The 9297-nt window shown below is 42.0% G+C and overlaps 1 protein-coding gene across 1 annotated transcript in view; it reads right to left on the bottom strand.

Moving 5' to 3' along the window:
• The window catches only part of hibadha (3-hydroxyisobutyrate dehydrogenase a), a 23336-nt gene that overhangs the window by 4233 nt on the left and 9806 nt on the right, over positions 1-9297 (bottom strand). The window contains exons 5-6 of the mRNA XM_034891219.1: positions 4166-4299; positions 2703-2779 (exon numbers count right to left, since the gene is read on the bottom strand). Coding sequence (XP_034747110.1) covers positions 2703-2779; positions 4166-4299 — 211 coding nt within the window. The remainder of the gene's footprint in view (positions 1-2702; positions 2780-4165; positions 4300-9297) is intronic.

Below are 9297 nucleotides of genomic sequence, written 5' to 3'. Positions count from 1 at the left end.
ATGTGTGTCTGTGTTCATGTGTGTTGTGGCAAACCTATTTCTGTCTTTTAAAACAAAGGGTTGTGTCTTGTTATGCCTTTTGATTTGCCTGTTCTCATAAAATGAATCAAGGAGCAAATATGTGTGTTCCTACTTGTGACTGCAGTGCTGCATGCATGAATGAGTGCAGGTACACAGGCAATCAAGGTGAATTGTAAGTTGTAAAAGACTCATATCCCTTCCTGGGCAAGTCGCCTCTCTTCTCTTCTTCCTCTCCTTTCATCTTCGTGTGCATCATTAAAATCACTGCAGCTTCTCACCCCCCTCTTCCACTGACTGGTTGGCTGCATGCAGAAATTACGGCAGGCAGAGGAAAAATGAAGGGATTAAAAGAAAAGAATAAAATGAGGAGGTACCGCAAATAAGGATGGAAAGGACAGCAGACGGGCAGGCTGTGTATGTGGTTTAGGGAGTGTGTGTATGTGCTCATAATTGTCATGCGTGGCCATTCCTTGCACAACGTCGCGCACTGTTAGAGACGGCCCGGGCTTCCATCTGAGATCAACAAATTAGTTTCACGAACAGTCAGTGAGTGTGTGTCTGCATGTACAGGTAATGACACACACACACACACACACACACACACACACACACACACACACACACACACACACACACACACACACACACACACACACACACACACACACACACACACACACACACACACACACACACACACACACACACACACACACACACACACAAATTGAAGAAAGGGCAGCTCTATCAGGCCCAAGTCCAGCATGATAAAATGTTATTGCCGTTTTCCTGTAAATTGGATGTGAGTGTTCAGTCTCCTTTGTGTTTGTGTGTGTCTGTGTGTGTGTGTGTGTGTGTCTGTACACATACGTCTAAGAGAGTGTGCTCTCTGCCTAAGAGGCTAGGCCGCAATGCAGCATGGGAGATTTACGGGTGTGGGCTCTCTCTAAACGATGACAGTCTTTGTCAAATCCTATAATGAAGCCCCAGAGATTGGCTAGTAAGAAGGGAGGGAAACGGACAACTGACAAAAACCCTGTCACCCTTACTCACTTTGTCTGTCTGTCTGACACTCACACTCTTGGACAAACAGATTTACATGCACAGACACTGAAGAGAGTATTTTTCTAACAAATATCAAACTTCAACAGCTTCTCATCTTCTGGGCTTATTATTACAGTATAACATAAAAATGAAAAGAATACTATCTACTGAATCCCTTCACTTGGAAGTTGAATTATTTTTAACATGAAAAACTCACCCGTATTCAGTTGTGTGTATGTGTGTGTATGTTTGCGTGCGTGTGCGCATCAGAGACAGTGTGGCAATGTGTAAATCTGTGTTGCTCCCTTAATGCCTCCATATTTCAGAGGCCTAGTGGGGGGATTTATTTGTGACTGCTCATGCCAATTTTCCTCCTCTGTCTCAGCACAGATAAATCAGCTGCACTAACACAGCTGCAGTGTGAGAAGAGCACACGCACGTGCAGAAACGCACACACACACACTCACACGCACGCGCACACACACACACACAGGCACACCCACACACCATTTAAGATGCAAAACCAATAAAAACACATGATAGTAACACAGTAAACAGAGGAAAAGTCTATTATTGACAGGGGTTATGTATAAATAAAGTAGATAATAAATTCACGCTTCTAAGGTAAAAAAACAAATCTGATGGCTCAGGTAAATTTATTCATTTTAAGGAATAACTAATGCGTAAGCCTAACCTCCTTAACCCAACTTTCAAAAGAGGAAGATTCTAGAGGGAATCTGCCTCATGATTTCATAACTTTACAGCATTTTTGAATCCTGAGGTGAACCAGATATTTTAGGTCATATCAAAGTGTTTAGGTTTAATTCAGAGGACTTCATATCCAATCATTATCAGCCTTTGTGCCATGATGAATGATGGGATTTCTAGGCGTTGTTCAGTGAAAGGGTTGTGAGAGGATACTGGTGAGAGCTCAATCTGCAAATGTAAATCAGAGTCTGTGGCACCACCCCCTCATCCATCTCTCTCTCCAAAAGAGGCGGCTCTTACTCAGGGCTGGGCTGACCCTTTGAACTTTCATCACACACACACACACACACACACACACACCCACGCACACGCACACGCACAGTATTGAAGTAGTGAATTACTGCCACAGTTAAAGCCATACCACTGGTACAGTAATTTCTTTTATAGTGATGGCTATATCTAAGGGCTAGGTTGAAGCCAAATTCAAGCGTGGCTAAAATGTGGAAGCCTCAAACGTGCCACCATACAGTTCATGGTGGTAGTACTACCTAAAACCAAATATCTTAATTTTGTTGACTCAGGAGAAAAAGTCTGCTGCTCCGCATCCCTCAACAAGAAAAAAGGAACCCCACTGGATCTACCAAACAGCTGGATTCCACATGTGGCTACACCTCATTGGGCTCTGCATGTGAACAACATGTGATTACTAGCTCTTAGTCAACTTAAGAGCCTAGTTGGAATATGACAAAGTTAGGTATATTTTAATACTTTTTAATACTTTTAATAGCCCAATCACAGGTTTCCTTGGCTCTACCACTAACTATTCCACCAACATTAACCTTGCCCATGTAAATCTAGTGTCCCATTCTTGCTTTTCCTGTTAGGATAACAGGTAGAAAGCAGCTTAGCACAGCTTTGGCTGACAGTACCTGATGCCGAGGTTCATGGTCTCTGCGGTCCCAATCATTCCAATGGCCAGGAGCATGTTGTTGCAGATCTTAGCTGCCTAGAGAGGATAGATCAGAAAGCACAAAAGGGACTTTTACTGAATGAGGTTTGCAAGACAACATGTAACACAGAATGTTAATACATTTTAAAGTTTATCAGACCTACTGTGTGATTTTTAACTGGGACATTTTGCGTTAAAGTGCTCAAATTATGCTTTTTGGCTTTTCTTTCCACTTTAAAGGGCCTTACGGTGACGAACGTGTGTCACTTTGTAACACACGTTAGAATGCTCGCCTAGCTGCTAGCATGGCACACCCTCATACTCTGCTTCTGACTGGGTAGCTGTCTTTTCCTAGGTTCTTACCTACAATTTGCCACAGGGTTGTGCAGCGGTGGGAGTGTCACTCAAATGGTCCATTTGTGTGAGGTCCTATTTAACCCCACAATGAACAGCAATTCTTTTTTTCCTTCATCAGATAATTTATAGATCAACATTTCCGACCACATTTGAAGGCAACTTTACTTCACAAAGAAAGAAAGAAATCTCAGTGCAACATCCACTTGCTGCCATTATAGACTATAAATTTGGCAAATTAAATTTGCCATTTTTTTTAACATGGAGTCAAATTTCTTGTATGTGTTCCGATTTAAATTATGAACATACTGTCTCATAAAAAAACAACTGAAGAGTAGAGCCTAATGTCAAGCAGAATTTAAAGTCAAAGATCTCTGTATGTTGAGGTACATTACCATTAGCCATAGGAAGAGGTGGGTTTAATGGTCTCCTTGAAGATCAAACTCTTTGTTACCTCCACCAAGAAGTTTATGTTTTTGATTTGGTTTGTCTGTGTATTTGTTTGACTTTCAGCAGGATTACGGATAATCTACTGGCCCGATTGTTATGAAACCTGAAAGGAAGGTTGTAACATGGTCATATATGTACCTATATTATATTTCACTTCCGTCTACATAGCAAGATAGGGTGTTTGTACTGCATACATGTGGTGTCGGAATAATCTGAAAAATGTGTTCCCCACTTGTGTACCCCACTTAGAAAATTCACACTGCATTAACATTGTGAAATAGGGCATGCCTTGGCGGAGGTCTGCACTGGCTAAGTGTCTTTCTAGTTTTTTTATGCGATTTAGATGAAGTCAAAATCAATTTCATGTTTTCCACTTTTTAGTAAAATGTCCTTTCTGATTAGTTTTTCTGGATGGATGATGATAAAAAAACTTGAGTTGTGTTTTTCTTTTAATGAAGGCACTTATTATGGATGTGCAAATGAGTAAGTGTAATATTTAGTATGTTAAGGGGATATACATAATGTGTTAAAGTAACTGAAATGAATGAAATATAGTGTATGTGAGCGGAGATGCTGTTTATGGCATGTGCTGTGTGTGTGTGTGTGTGTGTGTGTGTGCACATAAGTTTAGGTCTATACCTGTCCAGTGCCAACCTGTCCACAGTAGACAGAATTGGCTCCCATGCAGGTGAGCAGCTCTTGCGCAGCGTTGTATTCCTCCTTCACTCCACCTACCATGAAGGTTAGTTTGGCCAAACTGGCAGCCCCGACACCTAAACACACAACGCATTTTTAAACACAGTGTTGCGGCTGACTTGAGAGGAACACTTGCTGTGCTTGATAGTACACACATTCAACGCATCAGTACCCGGTCTCCAAAATAGTCCAACCCAGACCCGTGGACCTGTGATACACTGCAAACTTTATACAAGGTTGAACACTGAGTAAAATTTTTACCAAACTAAAAAGGTGAAGATGAATCATATGGTAATTACGCAAAAGTAAACAGGTGTATCCAACTAAAATATATGGATTTGCCACACAAAAGAACTTAATATATCAACCACTTGACTGTTTCAACACTACCAACTGTGTCTAAAAGGTCAGCTGTGTCCCTTTCTGTGATTGTCTGTGTCTGTGTGTCTGTTAGGATCATTGTGGGACAAGCGTGTTAAGTAGTGGTGCACCAGAGGGACAGAGGTATCTTTAAAAGCCGATTGTTGCCATCATCCTCTCCACAACCCTCGTGGGAGCCCTTGCCTTTTGTCCTGTCACCCTTACGCTTTCTCTTTCTTTCTTTCACACACACACACACACACACACACACACACACACACACACACACACACACACACACACACACACACACACACACACACACACACACACACACACACACACACACACACACACACACACACACACACACACACACACACACACACACACACACACACACACACACACACACACACACAGCTGTGCCTGAGGCCAGCCTCCCTCTTGGGGGATCAGTGACAGGCGTGAGGGGTAATTAACTTTACACTTTATCATGTTCAATTAGGCGTCCCTCCCCATGCCTGATGGCTTAAGGAGCGTGCCATGTTGTGGGAGGCAACCGCACCCCACCTCTCCGGGTCCTTAATGCAGAAGTAACCCCTTTCCAGAGTGGGTTGGACTCAGCCTGCCTGAGTCTCCTCTGCAATGACAGTGGCCCCTTATACACCTTTTTGAATTCTCCCAAACATGAACACATTTAGATCAGGTATCAGGTATACCAATACTGAATTTAAACACTACTGTATTTAATGCTGATCTCACACAAAATTCTTAGAAAAGTACTGCAGAAAAAAAGAAGTGAAAATGCTTTCAAAATTAAGGACTTTATTAGTTCTCAAAAAAAAAAGGAAAGGAAGATAAAGAAGGGGAGGGAGGAAGAGTTCAAATGTCTCTTTAGGGTGTTGTCTGGCTCTAATGAAAGGTCTCTTAATAGTGAAAGCCTAATAATGTCAGTGTTAATAATTAAAAGGGAATTACTAGGGACAAAACAGCTGAAATGACATTATCAGCAGCAGAGTGAAGGAGGAAGAAAAGAAAAGATAAGAGAAGGAAACTTGCTGTATATTTCCATGACCCATAAACATAAATATACATCTCTTATTCTTTAATTGGCTGTTCTGTTCTCAAGTGTTTGATGCCACTACACTGTACGTGTGTGCGTTGTGTGTCAGTGCTGAGCTGTCAGCAGGTCATTAGGACCACATAATCAAGTCCAAAGCCCACGCTGCGGCAGCTGCCCATGGACCACGGCAAACACAACCTCAACATAAGGGCGCCACACACACCAATCATACACACATATGGTTCACAGTCCATTATTGTGATAGATTTTGCGCCTTTCTTGTTACTTCATGTTGTCTTGTTTAATCTCATTTATACACCTGACTTAACCTATTTGAATCTTGTTTAATATATTTGAAGTTTTTGTTCATGTACTGTATAATATACAGAGCTGAAGAAGTCATAGAGCTTTTCTTGACAATGCTATCATTAAATGAGGAGAGAAGTATTGTATGAATAATAACAACTCAATTAGTTTTCTTTAAATAAAGGTAGTTGTAAAAGTTCAACTGGTCATATTCCTTCTCATTTCTTACATGTCACACACACACACACACACACACACACACAGTGACAACTGTGCTGATTCATTAGTGAAGATCACTGTTCATAGACGACTAAAGAGGAGATTATTGATATCACAGTCAACATGCTGATCAATATATCTCACTAAGGAGAGAAAGAAGGGGAGGGAGGAAGAAGGTAAAGAGAGCAAGGGAGAGAAAGAGTGAAAAAGAGACAACAGCAGAGAAGGAAAACGATCTATTCTTCCTACCTCCCAGCATCCCCCACAACTATCCCTCCCTCAAATTAACTAATCACCCATAATAAGCTCTTATGATCTGTAGTGGATTTCTATAGGCAGTGACACCGGGATGATGGAAGATCCTTGTTGGTGGAAAAAGAAGACATCATTAGCATAACAATGTGTGTGTGTGTGTGTGTTTATTGTGCATGAGCAGAAATGTATTTGTTTGAGTGTAATGTGTAATTCTACGATAGTGTTTTCATGTGTGTGTGTGTGTGTGTGTGTGTGTGTGTGTGTGTGAGAGGGGACATCTCGTTCTCGGACTGGTCCTGTCAGAGACGGATTAAAGAGGAATCCTAATGAGGCTTCCTGAGCGCCGGGCCCGCCGGCTCATCCATCCCTGCGGGATTGACAGTCCTGGATCGTTAGCACTGCACAACTACACAACGCCCCCTAGGGGGGGAGGCAAGGGGTGTGTGGGTGTGTGTGCGTGTGTGTAAGGGGTGGGGGGCATCTATGATAGAAGATACAGGGCTGAGAGAGTAAAGAAGGGATGTAAATACTAAGAAGACTTCAAGGGAATAAGCAATGTATATAATGCCACACCAAACACTACTTAATAAATATAATTATCCCAGAGTACCAAAAACAGCACATACAGCCACCTCTTTCAGGGAGAAAATAACAGTGGATTCAGAATAAAGACGAAAGTGCCACTCTAATGTTTAGCAAGCAATCCTTTCTTGGGAAATAAATGATTCCCTTGAGAAAGAACCACCTCTCCTCAGTCATTTTCTCTCATCCAGCTCCGAGAGACAAGTTCCTCACCCCCAAATCACCCAATGCAAATATTCTCAGAGCATGCTGAAGCGGGCTGGACTGTTAATGAGCCACTCTGTGGCTTTTACTGTTTTGAGAGAAAGGGTTAGGAGAATGAAAGTGGCTCCAACTATGTCTATGACGTACTGTATGGCGAGTCACTGCAGTGTGTATGTCTGTGAGCATGCATCTGTATGTGTGTGGCCCATGCAAGTTAACTTCCATTCAATTAAAGACACACGTGTATCTCCTTCATCTGATCTCCTCTATTAACAAGATTCAAGTTAATAAGCAGGCAATTAAGCACTATTAGGACAGATGCTTGACAGCAGGCTTCGACGAAAGGCATCAACTGTGAACATTAAGAGGGTGAATCTGGTTCTGTGAAGGCAAAGGAAGATCAGAGAAAACGACTTTGGTTTGGCCTGTTAGTAGTACACTCAATTCATTAGCACTTCTTTTACTACACACAAAAGAATCAACCAAAGCAATTCAAGACAGCCTTATAACCTTTTAAACTTGGCCTCTTTTGAAGTGGTGTGTGTATGTACAAAGTAAGTGAGAATGTCTGTGTACACATGCATGCAGTATCAGTTTGTGGGTTCCTGTGTGTGTATGTTTATGTGTGTGTGTGTGTGTGTGTGTGTGTGTACTAGGGACAGGTGCAGATCCCAGAGCTTGCCGCCAATAAGACGTCAGTTGGAGCTTCTGAGGCCGTGTCTCGGAGTTACGAGCAGCATCTAAACCAGTAGGCACTTTTTATAGGTGGTGAGTTTAAATTAAACTACATTTGTGAATATGAGGCTACGCAAACAACACACACGAAAAGGGTTGTTCCCAGAGTTTGGTAATGAATGACGCATTTGAAAATTAGCCACAACCCGGCTTTTTCCCCCGTATACAGAAAAAACACATTGAGCAAAAACAACACCTATAATATCATCAGATCTCTTCCAAGCACCTCATTTCCTAAAATGATAAAAATGTATTTAATGTTTTTACTTTGAGAACCCCGAGGGGGATTTAGGGAGACGCCTGATTTCATGTCACACCTTCAAGTGCAAAGTCGGTGTAAACAAACTCTGGCTTTGGCAATATACTACATTGTTTGCTAGTAAGTTTTTAACTATAAGCACATGTAAAATGTTGGCTCAACTGACAGTCCTCTTTAATTCAGACTGAAAAGAGCCTTGAGTCAATGGGAGCTGACTACTTTCAGTGTAAGCCAGTGGGGGTAGGATGTTTACAGGCCAACAACACAGACTTATGTGGTCCACCATTATAATTACACCCCAAGGCAGATTTTTTTTCTCTCAAACAAATTAAAAACCCAAACAGACCCAGTAAAAAACATAGCGGATATCGAGTAAATACGTGAAACGATACGAGGGTGCACGTTAACCAAAATCGCTCACACACATGAACATTTTTCTTTTTAAATCAGCACTTTCAACAGTCTATCTGCCAACTTTGCTAATGCTCCTCTGTAATGTTAAAAACAGACTCTTTATCGGCTCCAGTTAACGAGCACAGAGCCATGAGAACGGACTTCTGCACAGAGGCACTTCATGAGAATCTTGAGTGAAGAAAGTCAGGGTTTTGAAAAAAAAAAAGAGATGAGTTCATTCAGTTTAGAGCATTAACATGGTTTCTAGTAAATACATGTTACTACAGCCTTAAGGGTTTAGTTAGCAATGCCGGTCCATTGACCACCAGGCCAGCCCTCATCATCATCATTATCATCATCATCAGTAACTGCTATATCCCATAGGGGAGAGGCAAGAAAAGGTCCACTATCAATCCTTTCTCCGGCCCAATGAGACTCATCTAAGAATCAAGTTGATAAGGATCTGCAATTAGGCCATTAGCAGGCAGGGGACACAGACCAACACACATACACACACACAAGGTGCAGAAACTCCTTCATACAGTACAGGATGCTAATTTGCTTTTAGGTGAGTGGCATGTGGTATGACGTTTGGGCTCTATTTGACAGATTTCTGAATGGTTCATATACCATCTACACACACACAGGCACATCCCCCCCCCCCACACACACACACACGCACGCGCACACGCACAC

Source organism: Etheostoma cragini, chromosome 14 (assembly GCF_013103735.1).
Source record: "Etheostoma cragini isolate CJK2018 chromosome 14, CSU_Ecrag_1.0, whole genome shotgun sequence".
Taxonomy (NCBI): Eukaryota; Metazoa; Chordata; class Actinopteri; order Perciformes; family Percidae; genus Etheostoma; species Etheostoma cragini.
Note: the sequence above shows the minus strand (reverse complement) of the source record. Positions and strands in the feature narration are given on the sequence as shown.